The sequence below is a fragment of the Scardinius erythrophthalmus genome (genome assembly GCF_964197995.2).
Source record: "Scardinius erythrophthalmus genome assembly, chromosome: 24".
In the NCBI taxonomy this organism is placed as follows: Eukaryota; Metazoa; Chordata; class Actinopteri; order Cypriniformes; family Leuciscidae; genus Scardinius; species Scardinius erythrophthalmus.
The window spans coordinates 25,982,657-26,010,233 of NC_138244.1; the positions used below are offsets into that span (position 1 = coordinate 25,982,657).

General features: G+C 42.7%; 1 protein-coding gene across 1 annotated transcript in view; it reads left to right on the plus strand.

Annotated features, from left to right (window-relative positions):
* Positions 1-27,577, plus strand: part of cpne8 (copine VIII) — an 88,704-nt gene that overhangs the window by 39,889 nt on the left and 21,238 nt on the right. The window contains exons 3-15 of the mRNA XM_081356876.1: positions 192-238; positions 324-427; positions 11,548-11,587; positions 12,782-12,858; positions 15,161-15,224; positions 15,906-16,009; positions 17,600-17,704; positions 17,937-17,978; positions 18,062-18,137; positions 20,646-20,699; positions 21,080-21,141; positions 22,294-22,340; positions 27,117-27,298. Of these exons, the coding sequence (XP_081213002.1) occupies positions 192-238; positions 324-427; positions 11,548-11,587; positions 12,782-12,858; positions 15,161-15,224; positions 15,906-16,009; positions 17,600-17,704; positions 17,937-17,978; positions 18,062-18,137; positions 20,646-20,699; positions 21,080-21,141; positions 22,294-22,340; positions 27,117-27,298 (1,004 nt within the window). The remainder of the gene's footprint in view (positions 1-191; positions 239-323; positions 428-11,547; positions 11,588-12,781; positions 12,859-15,160; positions 15,225-15,905; positions 16,010-17,599; positions 17,705-17,936; positions 17,979-18,061; positions 18,138-20,645; positions 20,700-21,079; positions 21,142-22,293; positions 22,341-27,116; positions 27,299-27,577) is intronic.

Genomic DNA, 27,577 nt, shown 5'->3' on the forward strand with positions numbered 1-27,577 from the left:
CCAATAATGTCTCTAGAGCTCCACACATCTATTGTTGCCTTTTGTGCATATTTGATTTCTTAATTTGCTGAACTGACAAACCAAAACAAACAAACCAGGGCTGCTATTTTCACTCTTCTCTCTAACAAGGTAGAATTTTAACGCATCAAGGCAATTTTCATATCTTTTCTTTTAACTTTGTTTCTGTGTAGTTTGCGTGCTGTACACTCAGACTGTGGCGAACAGGGAGTGGAGAGAGGTATTGTATTTTCAGACCTGTATTTTTTAACATGACTTTTCATTCATGCTGGTTATGTGATGCTGTTTGCTGTTCTACTGTTTAGTTCGGCAGGACAGAAGTCATCGATAACACGCTGAATCCAGACTTTGTGCACAAATTCATCCTAGATTACTTCTTCGAAGAGAGACAAAATTTACGCTTTGACCTGTGAGTATAATCAGCATGCAAATGTGTTTGTGTTTGAGATTATATGTTTGGGTAAATTATGCATTTTTGACATGATTAATGTTCATTGCACGATCAAGAGAATACATTTCTAGTCGCTAGGCTATATATATATATATATTTACTTTTTACTAAAATATACTTGATAAACCACTTGATATGGAAATATAAACATCTTAATTATTATTATTTTTAAATGTGTTGTGAAAATAATGAAGCCTAAACAAACTGATCAAACCTTTCTCATTACAAAATTTTTAAATCTGGTACACTGACACAGTCATGAGGGACTACAACTTTTATGGACACATAACAGCAAAAATGTATTTTAATTCAGAAATTGCAAATCTGTCCATGATAGAAGGGGTGTAAAAGATCTTTTTTTTGTTGTTGTTGTTGTTGTTGTTGTTGTTGTTGTTGTTGTTGTTGTTGTTGTTGTTTTTTTTATGAATCCATGCATATAAAACTGAGTAACACGTAATTGACTCGTGTGTCAGTAATTGAACACATGAGAACACAGATTTGATCTCAATGTTCATTGTAAACAATTAGACATCCAGAGACATTTAAAAACAGACATTTAATGCAGTTTTGTATAATCACACACACACACACACACACACACACACACACACACACACACACACACACACACACACCCGCGCACACACACACACACACACACACACACACACACACACACACACACACACACACACACACACACACACACACACATTGCCTGCAGGGTTTTGGCTTGCTTCCGCTCAGTGAAGCACATTTTATACAGCAGTATCCCAGAAATTACATTTATGCATTATTCACCTCCCTCACACACACATGCACGTGGTCAAAACACTCCGCAGATCCTCCATTAGAGCATCCACACAGAATTAAAACATCCATTCCATACGTACAGTACATTACCTTTACAAATCATCTAGAGACACATGATGCACATAATACATGATTTACAGGCTGAATAGAACAGCAGTGACGTTTATGTGTATATATACACACATATAGAGCCCCAGATCTCAGAGAAGGGACCAGGTGTAAAACTGTCAGGTGTACACACACTCAAACACTGACGGATGTGACATATCCATTAAAATGTCACTTCCAGAATATGATAATATCAGGACAGGGGGATGATTACATGACTGACCAACTACACACACACACACACACACACACACACACACACACACACACACACACACACACACACACACACACACACACACACACATACACTGTACATATAGTTGAAGGTGAATGCATGGTCACCAAAGGTGAAGGCTGACCAGAGACCTCATAGGCAACAGAGATAGCCTCGACTATCCACTTGCTTAATGACTGCTTGAATGCGAAAGAAGGACGGTCCTCAGATCCGTCTTCTGCTTAGGTGGCTTCGGGGGAGGGAGCCCTAGAGCCCTGAAATCTCGAGGTCCTGAAACCTCTCGATGACCATTTTCATAGCATCTCCGAATAGGGCCAGGAGGAAAGTGCTGAGTGTCAAAAATAAACGCTTTGTCCTTCTTTTTAATATCCAACAAGTTAAGCCAGAGATGCCTCTCCGCGGCCACCAGGGCAACCATAGATCAGCCAGTGGCTCTGGCCGTCTCCTTGGTGGCCCTGAGAGATAAATCCTTGGCCCAGTGCAACTCTTTGACTGCATCGGGCCCCATTCCCTCGACGTCTTCAAGGTCTCTCAGCAGGTCGGCCTGGTATGCCTGCAGAATTGACATGGTGTGCAGACATGTTACTGAGTGGCTTGGTGGGTAGTGCCGGGTCCTTCAGGTACGATGACGTGCTAGGGGACAAATAGCTTGCAAGCATCTGTTTTACCTTGGGCATCGCCCCTTACTCTCTCAACCCCCTGATATCAGAATATACGTGGACCTGTGGGCTGAAGAGATGGGACGAATACGGTTTATTCCATGACCTCGAAACATCCTTATGGAGGTCTGGAAAGAAACGAAGGCCACAGGGGGGTAACGATTTTGGGGACAGAAAACGCTCGTCCAGCTTGCTTCTTGGACGAGCGCCCTGTTTCTCGGCTGGCCAATCGATGTTCAGCTTAGACACGGTTCGTGTTATTCCTCCACCAACTCCCCATTTGCCGGGGATAGAAGTGCTAGGCTCCCAAACAAACAACACACAAATTGTGTGTATCCCCACCCATAATAAAGCGAGGGCAGGGCCATAATAACTTATCTAGTGATCCTGTTACAATATCAGGACAGACAATACTAAATAAGACTGACAGATTTCAACACAGAGCGCTTGCCGAGGCATTCCGGATGTGCTTTCATGCTTCCTTGTTGTGGCGTCACATGCCCGTGACGTCCAGTTTCGCCACTGGACTGATTTCACACACATGCTTCAGACACAATCATACAGAAGGGTTTCCAAAGTGTCAATACTATGATGCAGCGCGAGTTCCCTCTAAAGAGAAATGCCATGTCACAATATTGAAAATATTTCCATTTTAAACCATGAAGGCGAGCCAGTGGATATCACACAGGCAATGTGCAAACTCTGCGCTAGAGTTATGCTGGCAAAGACATCTCAAACCCCAGGCAATTATTCACTACAGAAAGTAAAAACCGACCAAGCTTTTGGCATCTAACACTGCATTAACGGTGCATATACTCTTAGAGACGATGAGAGATGAATCTAATTTATTTTTATGATATTTCTCTTGTGGCCCATAGTGAAAAAATTAGAAGATAAGTATTTCGTGTTAAACAAGTTGTTCTTGAAATGAAGAGCATGCTAATCTAATTAATCTTTTATTATCCTTGCAGAGTGACGGTTATGCATTGATGCCCTATACAATTATTGTGAGGCAAATGAAATGTAATATTAATTTAATAATAAAAGTAGGCTAATAATAATAATAATAATAATAATAAGATGTTCAAACTACGCCCTTGTTTAATACACTTGTTGGTGACAAATCATTCAGTGTACTTGGCATTGATGATATCCATAGCAATTGCCAGCACAAGCCAAAAACTATACTCCTGCAGACTGTGTTGAGTATGTGTGTGTGGTAGATTCCTGACATAAAGTTAGCACACATACAACATCACAGCACAGCTAAAGTATAACATGTAGTATACTGACATGACAGGAGACAGGAGATTTCAGCATGAATGTTTGGTCAGGTAAAAGCATGTCTTGATCTCAGTAGTCTCTCCTGCGTGGCTGGAAATATCTGCCGCTGCTCATTTAGCACAGCGGGAGGAAGAATAAGACAGACAGACAAAGAGAGAGACGGCCAAGAGTGCACATTCATGCTGAGAGGAAAATAACATGTATCCCAACATGACAGATTTTTCCTCAAACATGTAGGCTTGCCACCCACTGAGGCTTCATTTAAGCTGCCGGTGAACAACAGGCTCGTGTTCATTCAGAATGTCACGAGAAAACAGAAGCAGTGTCATACACAAAACAACCAGTAAAAAACATGACTTAAAGGTAAAGTGTGCAGTTTTTGGAATGGATACTAATGAGATTGTGCAAATTCTCCACCAATTTGAATTGCCATGACAGTGTCCTGGAATCACCCATATTATCTATATTTGAGGTGATGACATTTCTATGGACCAGTTTTCTTCCGAAAAAAAATTATCTAGTTATTTTTGCAATATAGTGCTTCAAGGATGACAGATTTTTGTAGGCCAACTCACAAGTTAGCAGCAGCCTGGTTCCCTCAACAAAACATCCAATAGGATTTTCCCATTGGCTTTGGTTTATTGCAGACAGGACCGGATTAATGCATAGGCATTTTTTTTCCATAAATCATTACTATTGGTCACTCTACATCAGTCTGTGGGGTTAACGAATGAAACCTTAAAAAGAGTTTGTGACTAAATCTCGTAACTCCATTGGATCCTCAATCTGTCAATCAAACCTCATCTCCGCCCCACCTCTATCGTGAAAGAAGTGCCGCACGCAGTTTGGAGTTGCTGCTTGTTTGCAATGTAAGGGTAAATAAACAACTGGTTCTTTTAATAAGTACAGCGTTTTCTTTCCTCAAGAAACACTGTATAAACGCTAATGTTTTATGTATTTGAGGAGCGGAGAAGCGTGTCTTAGTCTAGCTTTTGTCTTAAGTAGCCTGTGCATAGCACTTAAAATTTAATAACATGAGATTTTGGCCAAATGACAGAAAAAATGGAGCGCCCATATAGCTACAGTAAACTTTATAATCTGTAAGTTCATGAAAGCGTAATGCAATGCACTTACTGCCTCAGATGCAACCGTTCTGACAGAAAAAAAACACACACATTCGCTGGTCAAAAACTTTGTAACTTCATTTGAACTTGGAAAAATGTTAATAATATAATGACACATGCAAGTATATGATCATTTATAAAGGCACAATATCAACTTTGACAACACAACACAATGTTTAGTTATTTAAAAATTACAGTGTTTTTATTTATATTTCCAGAAAACTAGCCGTTATGGTCATACATAAAACTTCCAGAAGTTAAAGGTGCTGAATGTAAGTTTTTGACTGTAGTAAAGCATTTACATACTCGTTTCTCTGAAAAACACTTCTACAGCCAGTTATTTTGCTTTGAAATGTGCGTTCGGTGTCGGAATGTCCGTTTTTGTTTTGGTTGCCAATTTACCCAATAGTATTTCGCCACCACAGGTTGCCAGCTGGCGGAAAACACAGCGTATTGCAGGCATGGAAGCCAGCAAACAAACAGGGTCAGAGGTCGCAGATTCTACCCGACCTAAAAATGCTTCGGTATCCATCTAAAAATCTCTATGAACGAGAGCATATTAAAACGTACTCGGTTACTAACGTAACCTCGGTTCTCTCTAGAAGAGGGAACGAGTACTGCGTTTTATCAAAACGCTACGGGAAAAGTCTCTTTTCACGAAACACTGAAGCAAAAAATTATCCTTTAATTTTCATATATGTAAAACGCGTTGCGGCAGCAGCAGTCAGCTATGGCGAGACGGCTTGCTCACTCATTGGCTGCTCTGCGGCAACTGCTTAAGCCTATCGAGCGAGGCCTGAGATGACATCAGGCCAATGAGGGCGCTTCGCGCCCTCCTCGCCACTTCCCGCCGAAACGGGCGTGGCTTACCTCTATAAAAGGAGCTCGAGAAGGCTGATTCACTTGATTTTGATCGCCGAAGCGAACCAGAGTGAACCGTACGCACGGCAGAGAACGCAGTACTCGTTCCCTCTTCTAGAGAGAACCGAGGTTACGTTAGTAACCGAGTACGTTCTCTTACGAGAGTCCTCTCGTACTGCGTTTTATCAAAACGCTACGGGAACCCCTTGCAAAACGCCGTGCGTGCTGGGATAAAAACACTGATCACCGGAAGCTATTTCAGGCATACAGTGCATAATCACCAGATTGACTCACACAGAGTCAGGGAATAAGGGTGGGAGCCTTAATTCCCTATACTGTAGCGTCGTAGAATAGACATGTCCACAGACGCAAGTATAACATCACATAGACAGGGTAGGGAACCTGAACTAATGTGGAAAATGTGGGTCTTACACAGTTCTGCCCAAGATAGTCGGTAGCGCATTGCGCATGGGTTTCAGCGGTCTGACTAGACGGCTGAACAGATTACACCGACAAAAGCTTAGCCTGTAAGGCGGGAACCTCTAGGTTATAAAACCTGATAAATGTAGACGGCGAGGCCCAGCCCGCCGCCGTACATATATCCTGTAGGGAAATCCCGCTGGACCAAGCCCACGAAGAAGAGTCGTCGTAGAGTGCGCTCTGACTCCCAACGGGCATGGAATGCCCTTGGCAGTATAAGCCAGCGCTATGGCGTCAACTATCCATCTGGATAGACTTTGTTTCGAAACAGCCATTCCTTTGGAACGTCCGCTGAACGAGACAAAGAGCTGCTCTGTCTGTCTGAAGACAGCAGAGCGGGACATATAAGCTCTTAAAGCCCTAACAGGGCAAAGAAAACTCGAGTCCCCTTCCTCACTCGATGCCGGCAGGGCAGCCAGGGAAATGACCTGAGCCCAAAAAGGCGTGTTGAGGGATTTCGGCACATAGCCGTGCTTAGGTTTGAGTATGACTTTAGAGTCATTAGGACCAAACTCCAAGCACGCCGGGCTCACAGAGAGCGCGTGCAGGTCGCCTATGCGCTTCACTGAAGCGAGAGCCATCAAAAACACCGTTTTGAAAGACAAATGTTTGAGGCTAATAGACTGGATAGGCTCGAAAGGGGCACCTTTCATGGCCGCCAGGACCATAGAAAGGTCCCACATAGGGACTGAAGGAGGTCTGGGTGGATTCAGTCTCCTAGCTCCCCTGAGGAAGCGGATGACTAAATCATTCCTTCCCAGCGACTGACCCAGCGTTGAACCAGAGAACGCTGAAATAGCCGCCACATACACTTTGAGCGTGGAAGGGGATCTGCCCTTATCCAACAGCTCTTGTAGGAAAGAGAGAACCTCCGTTACCTCACATTCGAGGGGTAAAAGGCTCCGAGCTGTACACCAGGCGGAGAAAACCGACCACTTCGAAGCATAAAGCCGCCGAGTCAACGGCGCTCTAGCCTGAGTGATGGTATTCACGACTCCCTCTATCCGTTGAGCGCCCACACATGAAGGGACCACAGTTCCGGGTGTGGGTGCCAAATCGAGCCCCCGGCCTGCGAGAGGAGATCTCTCCTCAACGGCAGTGGCCATGGAGCGACATCTGCCAACTGCATCAGAACTGGGAACCATGTCTGGTTCTCCCAGAACGGAGCTACAAGCAGCACTGGGCATTTTGTTTTCCTGACCCGTTCCAACACCTGTGGCAGGAGGGAGACGGGGGGAAAAGCGTATAACGGGCAGTGCGGCCACCTTCGGGACAGTGTGCTGTCGGTCTTTGAAAAGAACGCGGAGCAGTGCGCGTTTTCGTGGGACGCGAAAGGTCCACCTCCGCTCTGCCGAATCTCTCCCACAACAGCCGGACTGTTTGTGGGTGTAGAGACCATTCGCCCGGGGGAACATTGTTCCTGGACAGTCTGTCTGGGCCCACATTCTGAAGCCCAGGTACATGCACTGCTCTCAGCGAGCGCAAGTTGTGCTGAGCCCATAATAGGAGGCGTTTCGCCAGCCTGTACAGGGATATGGATTTCAGACCGCCCTGGCGATTTATGTAGGACACCACAGCCATGTTGTCCGAACGGACTATGACGTGTTCGTCCTTGATGTGGGGACAAAAACGCGTCATTGCGTTGTGCACTGCCAGCATTTCTAGGCAGTTTATGTGTTGGAGCTTTTATCCTTCCGACCACAGGCCGAAGAACGGTCTGCCCTCAAGCAGCGCTGCCCATCCCAAGGTGGATGCGTCTGTCGACACCATCCTCACTCTCGAGGAAGTCCCCAGGCTTACACCTGATCGGTACCAGTCGTCCGCCATCCAAGGCGCCAGGGCTGAAACACAGCTCTGATCGACCTTGAGGCGTAATCGACCGGTCGCCCACGCTCTGCGCGGTACCCGCGCTTTCAACCAGAACTGCAGCGGGCGCATGCGGAGCAAGCCCAGCCGGAGAACTGACGATGCTGAGGCCATGAGACCCAGCATCCTTTGAAACTTCCTGAGCGGGGTGAAAGCGCCGCGGCGGAAAGATCTCGCCGCGCGCTGAATGAGCAACACGCGCTGTGGTGACAGCCGCGCTGTCATAGACTGTGAGTCCAGAACGACGCCCAGAAACAAAATCGTTTGACTGGGGTTCAATGAACTCTTTGTCCAGTTGACTGTGATACCAAGATTCTCTAGGTGATCGAGTAAAATGGTTCTGTGCTCCACGAGCTGTGATCGTGATTGAACTAGGATCAACCAGTCGTCCAAATAGTTCAGCACTGTATACTGGTATGTCTGACCCTCGAAGGCGAATCTCAAGTATCGCCTGTGATGTGACGCTATCTGTATTTGAAAATATGCGTCCTTCAGATCTATCGACATGAACCAGTCTTCTCGGCGAACATGCGCGAGAATTTTGCTGGTTGTGAGCATTTTGAAACTGCGTTTCACTAATACTCTGTTCAGCCGTCTTAGATCCAGTATGGGTCTGATACCGCCGTCCTTTTTGGGGACTAGAAAGTATCTGCTGTATAGCCCCCCTTCGCTTAGAGCTGGGGGAACGCGCTCTATCGCCCCTTTGCTTATCAGTTTTGATATTTCGGCTCGAAGTAGGTGTGCTACTTCCAATGAAACCGTAGTTTCGACGCGCGCTATGAAGCGGGGAGGGCGTTGACAAAACTGTAGCGAGAAGCCTCTCTTTATAATGCCTAGCACCCAGTCCGAAACCCCTGGAAGCGCTGCCCATGCTTCTGCTGGATACGGAGCGCGCTCTGTTCGCCGTGCGACAGAGGCGCTTCGGGGGATAAAAACATAGGCGTTATGCCTGTGGCATTTGAGGCGGGGCGCGCGCTTAATACAGCGGGCGGAACGCTCATCCTCGACCTTACTACAGTGCTTAGCTGAGTGAGGGTGGACTGAGAAAGTCTCATAGGACTCATGTGAGCGAGTAGATGTGGGCTGGGAGCGGGCACATTTACTGCTTTGGGCGCGGTGTCTGCCTGAGCAGAGCGCGCGCTCACAGGTCTCGTTTTTACAGAGAGCCTGTGATCTGTTAGACAAAGTGTTCGTGGGCACTGGGAAGCGGGCACTCTCACTATGTTGGAAGCGCAATCAACCTGAGTCGATTTTATGTGCGCGAGCCCTAAGTGTAGGGCTGTGCTTATGTGTAGTGATGGGCACTGAGGAGTGGGCATCGAGACTACATTTATAGCACCATCGGCCGTGGCCGGGCAGAATGCCTGCGCTCGACCCCGCTGCGGTGTTTAACCGAGCAAGGGAGGGCTGGGCGAGTCCCGTAGGACATATAATGGCCGTTAGTAAGTGTGGGCGTGGGAGAGCGGGCACAATTACTGCAATGAGTGCACTGTCTGCCTGAGCAGTGTGAATGCACACAGGTTTCATCTTTACAGAAACCACAAGGCATGCAGAACATAGTGTTTGTGGGCACTAGGCAGTGGGCACGTTCACTATGTTGTGTGCGTGATCGACCCGAGTCGAATATATGAGCGCGGGCCCTGTGTGAAGGGCTGTGCTAATGTGTAGGGATGGGCACAAGCAGTGGGCATCTTCTGTACACGTATAGCATCATCGGCCGTGGCCGGGACTTCGCTCTTGGGCTGCAAAAACAAACACGTCTGCAGTTGCCTCTCGGGGAACAAACAGAGTGATTTGCATTCGGCGGCATAAATATTTTCTGCCGGCAGACCCGGGATTCGAACTCGGATCCCCCGCGCGAGAGCCTAATAATCTACCACTGGACCACAGTGAAGATACATAGACAAAGTCAGCGCGAGTATTATCCACACTGGCGTTTGCTTGCAGGCATGTACCACGTGCTCGTGGGCTGCGAAAACAAACACGTCTGCAGTTGCCTCTCGGGGAACAAACAGAGTGATTTGCATTCGGCGGCAAAATATTTTCTGCCGGCAGACCCGGGATTCGAACTCAGAACCCCCGCGCGAGAGTCTAATAATCTACCACTGGACCACAATGAAGATACAAAGACAAAGTCAGCGCGAGTATTATCCACACTGACGTTTGCATGCGAGTAAGCACGACATGCAATACTAACATTTTCAGACGCCTGAAATATGCCAGAATGTGAGAAGAGTGGATATCGCCCGGTTTCAGCGGGGCTGAAAACACTCCATTCTCCTTTTGCCAGTGACGCACGGGAACCGTAGAAACGGCGTTCGGTTGCAGGCAAGCGGGTACTACGCGCTCGCTGGCTGCAAAATGCATCTCCGAAGTCGCCTTCAGGGGACTGACAGAGCGAAGCATTGGCGGCATAAAAACATATGCCGCTAGACCGGGATTTGAACTCCGGTCTCCCATGCGGAAAACCTATAATTCCGCCACTGAGCCACAGGGGGATATAGGCTTTGAATGTGAGAAGAGTGGATATCGCCCAGTTTCAGCGGGGCTGAAAACACTCCATTCTCCTTTCGCCAGTGACGCACGGGAACCGTAGAAACGGTGTTCGGTTGCAGGCAAGCGGGTACTACGCGCTCGCTGGCTGCAAAAGGCATCTCTGTAGTCGCCTTCAGGGGACTGACAGAGTGAAGCATTGGCGGCAAAGGCGGCGTCAACATGTATTCTTCGGCGTTTGCTGGCAGGCAAGCGTGCTATAACAGACTCACTTGCTGCAATAATATTTCCAGTCGCCGAACAGGGAACTGAGAAATATGAGAGAAAAGAGGTGAGACCGACCAACGGTGGGACTGAGAACACTCTTTTCTCCTTCGCCGGTGAATGACGCGTGCGGAGGCAGGGTAGCTTTTCTTGTAACGTAAAGAAAAACTAATCCCGCCGTCCGCTTCCAGGAAGGGCAGCCTCGGAAGGATGCCTGGCGAGTCCTCAGAGTCACCGTAGGCAATTGGCTCGGAGTGAGGGCGTTTCGCCGTCAGCGAGCGCGAGCGCTGCATGAGAAGGCGTCTTGAAAAAGACGCAGCTCTTTTAGGGGTGAGTGTTGCAGCGAACACACACACACACACACACAGAAAACAGAGCAATATAGCAATAAAGGATATAGGCGTCGGAAAGCGCAGCAGGTACGGCTGTAGAAGGCGGCGTTGGCCAGCGGCTTCGAGGGCTCGTCCCGCTGAAGTGCTTGCTTCGAACGACGCTTGCTTCCGTGATCCAGCGATGCGTGCGCTTCGCTGAAGAGATTAAAATCAAGTGAATCAGCCTTCTCGAGCTCCTTTTATAGAGGTAAGCCACGCCCGTTTCGGCGGGAAGTGGCGAGGAGGGCGCGAAGCCTCTGTAGGATTCTCCAGCCAACCGCCTTCAAGACACATACAATCAATGTATTACTGATGTATTTTATGTTGTAGAAAAAACATGAAAATATTTTGAAGTTGTGTTAAACACAAGACCTTATTTGAGGCATTTAACCAAAAAAGATGCTAACTCATTTCTGGATTTTAGGACTTGCATCTGTTGGGTGCCACAGAAATGACACATTTAATCTCTACAAGTGTTTCATTCAGTGTTATTCACAAAGTTTTCCTTGTTTTCTAGGTATGACCTTGACTCAAAGAGTGAAAACCTGTCCAAACATGTAAGTGTTTTCTTGGAAATGTAAAACTGTGTTTGTTTGTGTGCCTGTTTGTGTGTTGGGTGTTATAAAACTTGTTATATTTTCTTCTTGTGTTACGTTTATGTGTGTGGCCCTATAGACAGCTTGTTTGACCCTCATCATGGGGGTTTTATCGTGATTTATTCAAGCATTTTCTGGGGCCAGAACCACAGGTCACACTATATCCCAGAGTGCACCTGTGGGATTGCTGTTCAGAGATGCTCTCTCTCAGCTCTCTCAGGAGAATGTCTGCTTTTTCCTGCATTTCCATCTGCAAAACCTTCCTGCCACAACATTTGCCCACATGCAGCCTGTCATGAGCTCATCTAAAATAAGAGCATATTTTCATCCATATACTTGTTTTTTAGGCACTTTTATGTCACAGGTGTTGATTATTATTGATACATATTTATTATTTTTCTTTATTAGTCCCAACATTGGTCAAATTAAAACTGTCTCCGTATTTCTTTTCTGTACATTTTTTCATACACTTTTATTCAATCTAAAATGCCTTACTTCTGTACTCCTGTGCCAGGACTTTCCATTTACACACACACACACACACACACACACACACACACACACACACACACACACACACACACACACACACACACACACACACACACACACACACACACACACACACACACACACACACATATGTTGGGTATATAGTAAACTTATGATGTTAACTTAAAAATGCAAACAAAAGGTAAAGACTTTATTTAATTATGTCTATTTAGGATTGAATACATTGAATATGAAATATTCATTTTAAAATGTCCGCATGGGAAATTTGTATAGAGAGAATGTTGGTCAAATACCAGCTTACAGGCATAACAAGTTCACAACCCATTTGACTTTCATATTTCTGTCACATATTTCTGAGTGGAGCTTATTAATACACATTCCTGATCTTATTGTGAATGATTCATTTGTCCATAATACATATTAAAAAAGAAAATCTGCCCCTGAAACAACTTTTCTTTTCTACTATTGCAACTAATGCTTTATAATATGATAAAGTAAGAGTAAGAATTATTATAATAGCTTATTTTTCATGATAAATAAGGGTCCATTTTGATTTCATGTTGATCTGTGTACTGAGATATCAGGCATAACGGCCCAAATTTAGCTCCCATTCCTACCGTGTGTGTGTGTGTATGTTTGCAGGACTTCCTGGGCCAGATGTACTGTACTCTGGGAGAGGTGGTGGGATCTCTGGGAAGTCGTATGGAAAGACCCCTCATGTAAGTCCTGCATTTGAGCTTCACACTTCTCTGAAACACAACATGTTCAAATATGATTTCAATTCTCACCTAACACTGGCTATCTCAGTTTATTTTACCGTCCTCAAAGAAGGACGTTTTCACATGAATCATTTCTGGATATATATTGTGTCTCCTAGTTAAACTGCAAAAAAAACATCTAATCTGAATCTGTTTTCAAAAATGGCTCGCTCTGATTTTACATATTAACCTAAAAACATTGCACATCAGTTGCTTTTCGATTATGTGAGGAAGTTTTTAGAACGGAGCTCCATTATATAGCTTTGAGAAGAGAGTTGTTCCCCTGTTAATAAGGGCCCGAGCAGCAATGGTGCGAGGATCCTCTTTGAATCGCTCTGTTTATCATCAAACTTGTAATGCGTATGTGGATTTACTTCTGTGTTCGTTTAATCAGTCCTGCGGTGTGACGCCCCCACAAAAGACAGATTTTCAACATTAATGAGCGTTAAATAAGCTTTGCTTATTTGACTGGAACTGACTGTGTCAAAACAGCTGAATAAGTATCAAAATCTAAACAGCACATTTCAAATTACATACAAAATACCTTTTTCATGGACTCAAATTAATTGAGAGACTAAAGAGAGTGTAATACTTTTTAAAATTAACATGTGAAGGCAAAACTCACATCTAAAATATACTTTCCCATATACAAATATATATAAAAAATGACATTAACATTAAAATCTTGATGTTCATATCCAAGTCCATTTGTCAACTGCCCATATGCAAACTGCCATGAAGTATGTTTATGTTTCCCCGTATATAATTTGTGTTTGGATTGTGTGTGTGTGTGTGTGTGTGTGTGTGTGTGTGTGTGTGTGTGTGTGTGTGTGTGTGTGTGTGTGTGTGTGTGTGTGTGTGTGTGTGTGTGTGTGTGTGTGTGTGCTGTTAGGCGACACATCGGGCGGTAATATAAAGTGATGTTGATCTGAGAGTGTTATATAAGCAGAGCTGCACTCACTCATTCACTCATTCACTCTTTGAACACTCATTTATTCATGTGCAGTATAGTGGAGTTGTAAATGCATTTAAAAGCGTTTAGTCATAACAGCTACACTGAATTACTCTGAATTAATTTCATTCTTGGTCATGCATGTTAAAGCGTTAGTTCACCCAGAAATGACGTTCACCTTCGGAACACAAATGATCTTTTTAATGAAATCTGAGAGATTTCTGTCCCTCCAATGACTGCTACGCAACTACCACTTTCAAGCCCCAGAAAGGCAGATAAGACATAATTAAAGTAATCCATGTGACTCCACTTTTCTGTGAAAATATACCTCAGATTTCTTGTCAAGTCTGTTTATATAGTCAATCTCAAAGCTCTTTCCCGTTTTAGATTCACACTGAAATGCTGCCGCTCTGTCTTTTTGCCACTCAGTGGCCGTAACTTAGATGATATAATTATTGATGATGTTATTTGCTATACAGTACGTCTCCTATAAAAGGGAATGTCTGGAAGCCATACATGAGCGATCAGGTTCATTAAAAAAGTTGCTTGATTGTAGTTTGAAGTGGTTCTTAATATGATTAGCGAGCTGTACACGGGTAGCTTTGTGTCTCTCTCTTTCTCTTTCAATATCATTGTAAGTAAGTCCTGGTACCGGCTGCACATTAAGTTAATTTAGGAGAGTGCCTCAGAGGACATCTGTAGATGCAGAGCAGATTAAAGACACGTCTTCAGTTAGCGTGGATCTGCTTCTCTAACCTCTGTAACATAACCCAGAACTACTTAGTGGAATTGAAACAAGCACTCAAGGCAACGCATAAGTAAGGGAGAAGTTTGTTCTCTCATCAAATTATCTTCAAAATCTTTCATCGTTCATCTTTGTCAGGCACTTGTGCAGGACGTTGAAGTGTTGGGTCCATACAATTTAAATCCAATTCCGGCGTTTTGTCTTATATAAGAGCACAGAAAACACTCATGCATTCGCCTGTCTACAAACACTCATTTATTTATGAAGCTCAGATTCATGCATTCATAACCGTAGACTGGCTACGAGCTCTTATTAATGTTCACTCGTTCACACAGCATGGGTTGTACACACCCATTCATTCAACACAGTCGGCATACATTTACTCCTTTATTAGACACTAACATCCAAAGCAAGGTTTTGTTGTTTAGGATCAGTCCTCCTGGGTTAAGCTGTAAGGTTAAGTGTCAAGGACGTCCCTTTGTAGGGTTTGAACCGTTTTCAGTATTGGTTAGTTGTGTGCTTCTCAAGATCAATGTTGTATTTTTGACTGTATCTTCTGACTGTAGAGGCATTCCTGGGAAGAACTGTGGAAGTATTATTGTGAAAGCTGAAGAACTTGGAAATTGCAGGGTACGTCATCTGACTTCTTCTCGTCTCATCTTGTCTCTTCTTGTCCCTTTTCATCTCATATCTTCTCTTTTCTCTTCCTGTCTCATTTGTTTGGTTTCCTCTCATACTGGTTATTCTTTTCTCAATTTCTCATGTCGTCCTGTCTCGTTTCATCTCTTATAGTCTTTTTTTGTCTCTTGCCTTATTTCTTGTCTCTTCTTGTCTCAGTTATTCTCTTCTCTTCATGTCTTTCTTCGTCTCATTTATTCTCATCTAGGCTTTTTGTCGTCTTTTCTTTTCTCGTTTTTCAGTATCTGTTTGTCTCTGCCTGTGCTGTTTGTCCTGTTTGCCTACTTTGAGTCTTTTCTTTTTTTCTTGACTTGTCTCATCTCTTCTTATTTCATCTCATTGCTTCTTGTCTTGTTTCTTATCTCTTCTCATCCTCATTTCTTCTCAACTCTTTTCTCCTCTTTTTTCATTTGTCACATTCTCTTCTTTTCTTGTTTTCCTTTTTCAGCTTGTCTCGTTTCTTCTTGTCTGGTCACTTGTCTTCTTTTCTGATCTCTTTTTGTCTCTTCTCTTCATGCAGTTTGTGCTTATGTGTGTGGTTTTTGTCTCTAGAAAAGTTGCTCAATCTTCTCAGTACATACTGTATTATCTATATGCCACCATTAGTTGCTAATGTGTTTTTTTGCTGATCAGGAGTCAGTGCTGATGCAGTTTTGTGGCAACAAACTGGACAAGAAAGATTTCTTTGGGAAGTCAGACCCTTTCCTGGTCTTTTACCGTAGCAATGAAGATGGAACGTAAGCTTTTCATTTTTCTCCTCATTTTCCCATTAGACACAGCTCAAAAAATACAGACAATAGAATGTGTTTATTTATATCAGCACTTACATCCGGTGCTTCATTTGTAAATTCGGACGTCCCGGAACAAAGGGTAACAGATCCGGCATGTTAGTGGGACAGTGAAAGGGAACTGAACAGTCGGGTTTCCATCCAACTATTTTGATATGCATTTTCAAAGTGCTGAATGAAAACGGTTGGCATGGGAGGAAACTCTCAGAATTAACACCATAATATATATCACTAGACGCAGATTTTCTTGAGTTTTGTGTTAGTTAAGATGCACATTAAGGTGATGGAAGCAGTTTACTCGCATACTGATGACGTGGTGTTAACATTTGCGCCTGTAAAACACCATGGCATTATGTATTAAGCCCAACAAAAGGTCTGACCTTGGCACATCCGTACAGTTTTCGTAAGTTTAAATTCTAGCCATATCATTTTGTGCGCAGGCGCTTCCATGTATTTTCCGTATGGGCATAGGGCTGTTTAAGCCATGTGAGATATTTCATCAATTCTTCTGTGTCTCTTCACAGCATTTAATAAAACGATGCCCAACCATTCTAATAACTCTCTCCGAAACAATGGACTTTATATAGATATAGATATAATGCGCATCATGTAGTGGTTCCATGTGCAATGATTCGCCTTTTCTTTGGAAAGCACATACAAAATGTGAAACATTTTATTCAGTCACATACTTTTTAATGCGCATCTTATATTCCTAATAAATTCACGAGACATCACAGTTTATGCGCATTTAGTTTTGTCAAATAATAAAATGATCCACCTAAAGCAAGCTTACAACTTTATGCACATTTTGGAGATTTTATTCACATCTTGCTCAGCTAGAACTTGAAAAAGACGGCTCTGCACGCAAAGATTTAAATGATGTTTTATAAACAAAGTTCGGGAGGAGCACGTTCAAATAAGCAATCCAATCTACTCGTCATCAAACAATTACGTCTACCCTAATCAGCATGACAAGAAGTATATATATATCCACACTGTCAACTCACCTAATATTCCTTGACAGTTTTTTCAGCATCCCTCCACCACCCCGACTCCTCACTCTTGGCTTGTTCTTTCACAGCCAGGAATACGGGGGGAGTACTCTGGGTTCGGGCCGAATACCGAGCCCGGAGCCCTCTCCTCGGACAGCACGCCAAATACGCATTTATTCTATCTAACTTATTTGTAAGTGTGAACTAGTGAAAGAGGAATAAAATGTGAAAATATCTTTCAGTGGTGTATGAGATGAAACTGGATTTCAGAGGATCCAGATCCAGCTTGTTCCGGCACAAATGAAGCCATGCTTATATCAGATGTATTCCAATACTACATTCGATTTTTAAAGTCTGATATTGTGGTTATGTTTGATGCCTCATTTAATATCTTGTGTTTGAACTTGGTCTCGGTCTTCTATGGCACTTTTTGACTCGCAGTAAATGATGCATGTGTGATATGACCCGTTTAAGACCCCTTTTCACACTGACTGTTTCTCATCCCCAATGTTGTGGTTCCTCCTCTTTGACGTGTTCTGTGTGTCAGATTTACCATCTGTCATAAGACAGAGGTGGTGAAGAACACACTGGACCCTGTATGGCAGGCCTTCAAGATCCCAGTCAGAGCGCTGTGTAACGGGGACTATGACAGGTGAGCGTCAACTTGGTGGGAATGAGAGGACTCAGAAACACAGAAACACATTTGGATCTTTTTGGTTTCTTTCACTTCCTCAAATTTGCACATTTTGATGAAAAACTAAAATAAATAAATGCACACCTGTATTATAGCCAGCTCAATTTAATGCACCCTCGTTCAATAAAAGTATTAAAGTCGGCATGAAACAGAAATTCAATGATTGAACTTTATTTTCCTTTATTTGCAGAGCAATAAAAATCGAGGTGTATGACTGGGACAGAGATGGAGGGTAAGAAAAACAACAACCATTCTATAAATACTGAAAGATGATGCATCAAGATATTGAACGAGACTGTGTGTATGTGTTTTCAGTCATGACTACATTGGAGAGTTCAGCACCAGCTACAGGGAGCTCTCCAAAGGCCACTCTCAGTTTACTGTGTGGGAGGTGAGCCACTTTCATCTTTCTCATGTATTTTTCACACCCGCCTGCCTAAAATAGCATAAATGTCTTCTTGAACTATCCAAGACTTTATAACGCAGACATTTACATTACTTCATGAGTGTGTGGTTGAGGCTTAAGGAAGTAACTAAAAGTAGAGAAGCTACTTGTTTCCCATGTAGCATTGGGAAAATCTGATTCAAATGAAGCGTTTTTCAAAACCTGTTGGTTTAAACTAATATGATATTAAGGTCCAGATTTACTAACAGCTTGCACCAGCGCAAACACTGTTTTGGTCTTAAAACTACTGTCAGGATTTACTAAAGACACGCAGTGAAGAATTAGCGCTGAAAAGTCGAGGACAGGGTTATTTATATTATTTATAAATATCTATATCTTATTGCATATGCATTTGTAGGAGTTTCCCTTTCAGAAGCTAAATGTATGGGAGGAGAGTATTTAAATGAATCATGCAAGGTGATTTACTAAGGTTTGCGCTTGTCAAGTACTGGTGTTTGCGCCATTATTTAAAGGGATAGTTCACTTTGAAATAAAATTTTGGTATGTTTTAGCTTACCTCAAGGGCATCCAAGATGTAGGTGTCTTTTTTTTCCGCAGTAGTTTCAATTTTGATATTTTTAGGTCAAACCGTTCTTGTCTGTCAGTCATATCATGCAGGTCTATGGCCACGGTCTCAAAGAGCATGCACAGAGTCCAAATTAAAACAATTCCCCATCGTCCAAATTAAACACTTCCCCATCGTAAGTACACATTGATGGCCTAAGACACGAAACAAGCGCTTTGTGTGAGAAAACGAACAGTATTTATATCGTTTTTACCTCTTATACACATCCACGTCCAAGTGATCTGGTGCAGACTGGTGCATAGATATATACACTAGATGTCGCCTTGGCTACGGCAGTTCATTGGAACGAATGTCTTTAATGCGACATCTAGTGTATATATCTGTGGACCAGTCTGCGCACACGTCACACAGCAGGATGCGCTCGCGCCCTCAGATCACTTGGACGTGGCTGTTTATAAGAGGTAAAAACTATATAAATACTGTTTGTTTTCTCACACAAACCGCTCGTTTCGTGTCTTAGGCCATCAATGTGTACTTACGATGGGGAATTGTTTAATGTTTTAATTTGGACTCTGTGCATGCTCTTTGAGACAGTGACCATAGACCTGCATTATATGACTGACAGACAAGAACGGTTTGACTTAAAAATATCAAAATTGAAACTACTGCGGAAAAAAAGACACCTACATATCTTGGATGCCCTTGAGGTAAGCTAAAACATACCAAAATTTAATTTCAAAGTGAACTTTCCCTTTAACGCTCAAAAAAAGCATGTGTTAAACCAGACGCTCACGCTGCTCTTGTAGATTGTGTTGGTCATTATGGAAATGATCCGGCTGTGTCCGTTCCTTCGTCAGTAGATCACGTTCAGAACTTCCACTCCCATCAGCGTTTTTTTTTTTGGAATTGCACAGTAAATCTGGCCCTAAGTGCACTGATATACAGTAACTCGTTTGCCCTCTTGAGAACTGTGTCTGCGCTTACTTGCTTGCGTAAATTGTTTCTGGACTTACTGTGACATTTTTACCCCCATCCCTTTGAAATCTCATCTTTTTTCGTCTTTTGTATAACCTCCACATCACTGAAGCATAAATCATGCCCATGACAAGAACACTTATCAAAAGCGGCCACTGCACAAGAACCTTAGATAACAGCGAGAGGTCTAGCAAACGTCTTCAAACCTTCATCTCCACCAAGAACTTCTGATGATCTAGTTTTCACACAATCATTTTCCATCATCACTGTCCAGATACTCGTCACAGTGGATTCATTTCTTTCCATGTAATTCATGCATTCTTAGTGTGCCTATATTCACATATTGTGGCAAAAGTGAGAATATGCTGGACATGGTACAGAGATACATATATTTTGTAATATTTTTTATTAAAATGAAGTTTAGTTGGAGCAATAAAATGTTAAAATAGAAAACTTAATAAATATATATATATATATATATATATATATATATATATATATATACAACACAACAAAACAAAACAAAGAAAACAAATACATACACATACATACACACTCAACAAAAAAAGTAGGCCTATATTGAAGATTTATGTATTTGTATTGTATATAAAATGTCCATCTATTTTGGATTACACAGTTTTAAAACAAACTAATAAACTTAGTGTGATGCATATTTTCCAGTCATACAAATGAAACAGGTAAGAAACAAGTAATATTTCTATAACAAGTTCTTTTAAACTGAAAGTGATTTAAATACAAAATAATCAAGTTTATTTTATGACTGACAAATATGTATCACATTAAGTTTTTTAATTTGTTAAAACTGTGTAAACCAACTGAATGGAAATTTTATATGCAATTAAACATCATAAATCTTACATTTTGGGTCACCATTTTTTGAGATTCAACAACATTTCAATAACTTTCTGTCCGATTTTGCTGCCTTTCTGTAGGTGCTGAACCCCAAGAAAAAAAAAAAGAAGAAGAAATATCTAAACTCAGGAACCGTGAGTACATTTTTAACTAGATCTTCCCGTTTAATTATCGAAGAAAAAAAAAGTACTTGTGAAGAACAAAAGAAAGCAATACTTGTTTGTTCTAACAAACAAACATCCTTATTGGTAAGACTTCTTATAGAAGGTCCTACATTATATCTTCATAAGCAATGCACAATGCCTTCATAAGCTGTGCATATAAATATTCATAAATGTTGATGTAGCTCATCATTGGTCTGCTCTGATGCTGTGACTCTAGAGAGTTACATCATCACCCCGAGCATGAATATTGATATGACATTTATGATTAAAGTATGCATTGCTTATCGAAAGTGTGATGATGCCCTTTAGGACTCTACATAGGAAGTGTTACCAAACTTTCATGTCGACAGGTCACTCTGCTGTCCTGCTTCATTGATGTTGAGGTCACGTTCCTGGACTACATCAAAGGAGGGTGAGGATTTGTGTGTGTGTGTGTGTGTGTGTGTGTGTGTGTGTGTGTGTGTGTGTGTGCACCTGTACATCAATAAATACATTTTACACCATATGAAAGGTATAAATATAATATGTAAATATACTGTATAGGCATTTGGAAGATTTTATTCTGTGGTTAAAACAAGCTTCCATAATGCACATATTACTGTTAATTATATATTTTTACTGTAAAATACAGTTTATATATATATAATTTTTTTGTTGCTTTTTGTGGATATGAAATACTATGCAAAAATAAATGTTTTAAACAGTAGAATGCATGTACTTTTTACTCCAATGAGTAAATCAAAGAGATTTTATTACTGTAAAACCATGTTTAATTTGAAAAGTGGCATCTAGTTATAGAATGAATAGATTCGTCGTTCTAGATATTTTGTGGAATTCTGCATCTCACATATTTAGCAAATGTGACGTCATCTGGGTATTCCATGCATACAGAAGTATGGTACGAACATACTCAAGCTCATCTACTGAGACTGGAAACACATTACTGTGCCTCACCATCCATTAATAATTCCCTCTTCCTTCCCCTCTCCTTTCTCCACGTCACACACACACACACACACACACACACACACACACACACACACACACACACACACACACACACACACACACACACACACACACACACACACACACACACACACACACTTTCACAGGGAGTGCACTGCATTATGATGCTGTAATAAACTGAGCTATAAATAGACCGCTCTATTCTGAGCGACACAGAGACCCCAGGCACATGACCTGGCCTTCAAGCAGTTGAGCAAACACTGGAAATATCGGCAGAATAATTCAAAGGCTCTGCAAAAAGACTACTGTGGAAAATTCTTACAGACACTTTGCGAATATCGCTGTATATGCATTCTGTTGAACAGACAGAAAAACCAGGAAGCGGCAGAGACAATATTAGATAAACAAAGAGATGATCTCAGGGAATAATTTCCTTCATTTTTGCCCACAGATTAAATTGAGTTGAGACATAGTTTCACACAGTCAGCTCACTGGAGATTTCACTGAGGAGCTTTATTATGCTTTGATAAGCATCATATTTTATGTTATGATACATATGTGCTCACTCTAGTGTTTTTGCTCTGTTCACTTGCAGCACTCAAATTAATTTCACGGTGGCGATTGATTTTACTGCGTCAAACGGTGAGTTTACATTACTGAAAAATTGCATTTCAAATAAAGAAAACATCATGTACATGTTATGATAATGGCTTATTTTGATCTGTGTGTATGTCTATTTTAATATTTATGTATATATTTATTTACTTATTTATTTATTTGTACTTCTAAAAATGATAGCTTTATTACTGCTGAACTTTCAAGAGATCATTATTTTCCCACCCCAGACCAAAGTACCAATTATAAATTTGTAACCTTCCAAAGATCTAACAGTTGTGTTAAAAGTACACAGAATTTGTACAGATACTGTTAAAAAAATTCTCAATTAAAAGTCACCCCTTGAATAAAAGTGAGATAGGATCCACATTTAATTATACTCAAGTATTTAAAAGTTAAAATTAAACACATCAAAAACAAGAGACGGTACAGAATGTCTCAAGCCCAAAATCACATTTTCTCATTGTTCTGACTATGTAAAACTCTAGGACACAGCAGATGTTAAACTAAAAGCAATATCCTCAAGTCTGTTACCTGAATATTTTTAATAACAAGTCACATTTAATAACCAGTCACATTTCTTTTTCAAAACATGTTTGAATGTACTCACCCTATTGCATTCAAAATGAGTTGAATATTACAGTGTTAGAATGGCTAGAAAATATAATTTAATCATACTTCATTATTCACAGTCAGTATTCTTGCTTTGTGCGGTAAAACCAAAAATATCACAGATTATTTACCCATAATATTGAACTATTCAGATTAAAAGAGCTAACTTAATGGTACACATAATGAATTACTGCTAAATACCCTTTGTTGTAAGTGGTCAAAACACACTGGTCAGAAAATGGAAGATAGATCATTATTTTTAAAAGGGGAAATTTCACTGCATAACAAGGTTGAAAAGAAATCAGGTTACACATGTAACCCAGTTCCCTGAGAGGGGAACGAGACGCTGTGTCATGTTGTTGACGCTATGAGAACAGCATTACTGAAACCATAAATAGAGACCTGAACAGTGCGTCGTCAGGTTCTAATTGTCTGAAGATGCACAGGCATAACCAGGGAGTGGCAACATGACACTGCGTTTCGTTCTTCACTCAGGGAACCTGGTTACATATGTGACCTGAGATGTTCCCTTTCGAGTGGGACTCAATGCAGCATCATGGCGTTGACGCTATGGGAACTTCAATACCAATGCCGCCACACCATGGGATAGTGCCTGCCAAACAAGACTGTATATGTGCACAGACAGTTGTTGAGCGCAGGCTGAATCCAGATCAACCCATAAGGACTTGAGACCCTGAGGCTAAATTTGCATCCAGATTATAAAACCTGATGAACATGTGCGGAGAGGACCATTCTGCCGCATCACAGACGTTCTGTAAGGATGCACCCCTGGCAAGAGCTTTGGAACACTCTTAGTGGAGTGGGCCCTAACCCTTAGAGGCGAAGCCATATTGAATGGCTTGTAGGAGAGAGAGATTGCGTCAGTGAACCTTTGCTAGATACACTACTTGGTGACGCATTCCCTCTATTGTGGCCACCAAAGCAGACCAGAAGCTGAGAGTATTTACGCCACTGGCATGAGGGGTGGACATAGATCCTCAGAGCATTGGACCGGATATAACAGTTGCAGACTTGCTTTTGTATCTCATGAGCCAGAGGCAAGGAAGCCTGCAAGACCACTGGCTGACCAGCCATAGAATGAACTTTTGGAATATAGTCAGGTCTAGGATGCAGTATATCTCTGACATTACCTGGAGCAAAGTCTAAGCAGGAGTTTCCAGATTTCCAGCTTGGGGTGGTAGATCGTCCCCTACACTTGAGACTTTCCCATGGAATGCCCTCTAGTAGAGATATTAGGACCAAGAACCATACTTGGGCCGTCCAGAACAGAGCCACTAGGAGAAGGTGGACTTGGTCCTGGTAAACCATTGCTAGAACCCCCGGCACCAGAGCTGTCGAAGGAAAGGTGTACAGACAAAGTCTCAGCCCATGTCTGTACCATGGCATCCAGCCTCAGAAGAGCTGGAGGTGTGAGGGCGTACCAGAGGAGACAGTGGGTCATCTCCTCTGAGGCGAACAGCTCCACTTCAGCTTCACCATACCTCTGCCATATGGACTCCAGCACTTGAGGATGGAGTTGCCATTCTCCGGGCATCAGCCCCTGCCTTGACCAGATAACAAGTTTGCATGCCCCGGAATGTAAACTACCTTCAGAGACAAGCACTTTTACACTCCACAGAGCAGGATCTGCTGCGCCTGCCTGAAAAAGGGACTGCAGCCCGTACTGGTGATTTATCTAAGAGACTACCAATGTGTCTGTGTGGACTAACACATGATAGCCCCTCAGGTGTGGGAGGAAGTGTTTCTATGCTAGAAATACTGCCCTTATTTCAAGGCAATTCATGTGTCTGTAAAGATGACGGACCCCCCAAAGTCCACTGGCTGGGCGGCCATCGAGAACCACGGCCCAGTCAGTGAGGGAGGTGTCCATCATCAAAGATTTGTGATGACAACATGATCCAAGAGCCTTGCCCTTGAGGAACAAGGTTGAGGAACCAGGGCTCCTTCCAAACTCATAGAGCACATAGCCTGTGGCATGTGATCCTTACGACCCTGGAGGGATGATTCAAAGGATGAAAACCTTTGCTTTTGAGCTGGAACGGTCTCATGTGCAGTAAGTGTAGTGAAATTACATTGGCCTTTGCCACCATGAGACCTCTAACAGTTTCTGAACCTGTAAGACTCAAAGCTCCTGGCCTATCCTGATATCTTTCATAGCAGTTAGGATCGATTCTACACATGCAGGAGACAGATGTGTCTGCATCTTGGTTGAATTCCATACCACCCCCAGAAAAGTGGTTCTCTAACCTTGAGAAAGTACAGTCTTCTTGGAGTTCAGTTTCAGCCCCAACTTCATGTGGGCGAGCACAATATCTCAATGCCACCAATTTCTTTGATTGAGCTAATATCCGCTAATCGTCTATGTAATTTAGTACACAGATGCCCTGGAGTCGCAAAGGAGCCAGATCAGCATGCATGCACATGATAAATGTGAGTGGGGATAAGGCTTGGCTGAACTTGATATTGGTACGCTTCGCCCTTAAATGCGAACCTGAGAAATGTCCTGTGTTCTTGCAGAATCTCGATGTGAAAGTAGGCATCATTTAGATCTGTCGTCACAAACCAGTCCTCAAACTGGATTTGTGACACGATTAGCTTGAGGGTCAGCATCTTGAACCTGTATGTCTAAAGAATACGGTTCAGGCCCCTTAAATCTAAGATTGGACGCAAACCCTGTCTCTGGGTTGGGGGGTGGGTCACCCCTCGGAGGCCAGGGCCCGTGGTTTTCAGGGCTTCTTCTTAGCCACCCTAGAGGAGATAGCATCTAATATCCTGTCTCCCCCTGGATGGCTGTGCCTGTGAGCATTTCTCTCTCCCCTTGTCTATTATAGGGGGAACACTGGCCACCACACTGGCCTTTTGTTCTTCTCTCATACCACTGGGCCCTGGCCTGGAGTGGCTGGTGGATGGAGCTGGCTCCTGGATTCAGAGTGGGATCAGTTCTCTGAATACCGGCAATTGTTTCTTGGCCTCCTGGTACCTGTCAACAATGGTGTTGACTGCGTCGCCGATTAAGCCAGAAGGCGAAATTGGGGCATCCAGAAGGAAAGCCTTGTTTCTTTCTTTTTTCCCCTTGAGGTTGACCCACTGATGCCACTCCTTTACGACCATAACAGCCACTTAATGACCAATGGGTGAGATCTGTTGCCCTGCGTAGCTCTTTCACCACCCCCGTGGATAATCCCTTACCATAATCCAACTCTTTAAGCAGATCACCCTTGCAGGCCTGCAAGACCTCCATGGTGTGCAGAGAAACACTAGCCTGATGTGCTGCTGTGTATGCCTTACCCAAAAGGGCAGATGTTGCCCTACAAATCGTTGTGGGTAAGGCAGGTTTCCTCGCTAGCGATGGGCTTGAGGTGGAGAGACAACCCGAAAGTGCATTTTACACCGTCGGCATTGCCTCTTACCCATGCTTGCACATACTGTTCACTGTGGGGTATGTTGAGGTGGCCTGATTATGCACTCGCACCGAGTTCAGATTCCTCCAAAACCTCAACACCTCATCAGATCAATCTAGATTTAATTTGGCCATGGCCTGAGGCACAAACTCAAGCAGTTCTTCGAACGCGACAGACTGAGAGAACTGCTCTGCCAAAGCATCCTCCTGTCTGTCTGCATCCAACTCTTTAGAGTCAGACACACATTCAGCATACATTCCTTGTCTGAAGCACCCATGCAAGTCCCCTGTTATAAAGTGTGGGCACTGTCCTAAATCTTAGACCTGACATTTTGAGTATAACTCCTGGGCTAAAGACAGTACAGTGCCCACACAAACAGCAAACACATGCTCAAACATGTGGCTTCTGAAGACAAAGGAGTAGACAACGCATTGTTCAGGCATCTGTTTATGGTATTTACTTTTCTGTGCCATACTACGTTACATCGCTACATTATCACAATCAGCCAATCAGGAATTGCTGTGTGTAGACACATGCTTCAGACACCGGCATCAACGCTATTATGCGGCATCGAGTTCCACTCGAAAGTGAACTGCAGGGATCAAATACTGTGTTATAAGATCAAATACTAAGTTATAAATATGGCACTATTATATTAGAATTACCCAAAATTCTAAATCCTTACTGGTACAGCATGAATTCTCACATTCCAGTTTACATATATATTTAAATACTTTGATTCATGTATTTTTTGCTCTATTTATCACAGGCAACCCTTCCCAGCCTACCTCTCTACACTACATGAGCCCGTATCATCTGAATGCATATGCACTGGCACTCAGAGCTGTGGGGGAGATTATTCAGGACTATGACAGTGATAAGCTGTTCCCTGCACTAGGGTTTGGTGCAAAACTGCCACCCGATGGCCACGTGTCTCATGAATTTCCCCTGGTAAGGACATAATTGAAAATTATTTTTCAATCTATTATTAAGATTATTAAGAAAGTACTTGCTTGCATTTTATTTGTTCTCCAATGTATGCATGTTTTTGTCTGAGTGTCTCAGGTGTCTATTTGTGAGTGAGAGAATTACCTGCCCAATCTTGTGTTACATGTTATCTGCTTGCAATCTCATCGTACTACATGCGTGCACTTAATGATCGGCCTCTGCTGTATCTATAGTTAGTGAGCTTCCTTGCTCAACATTGAAATAGTCTGGTTCAGTGTTTGC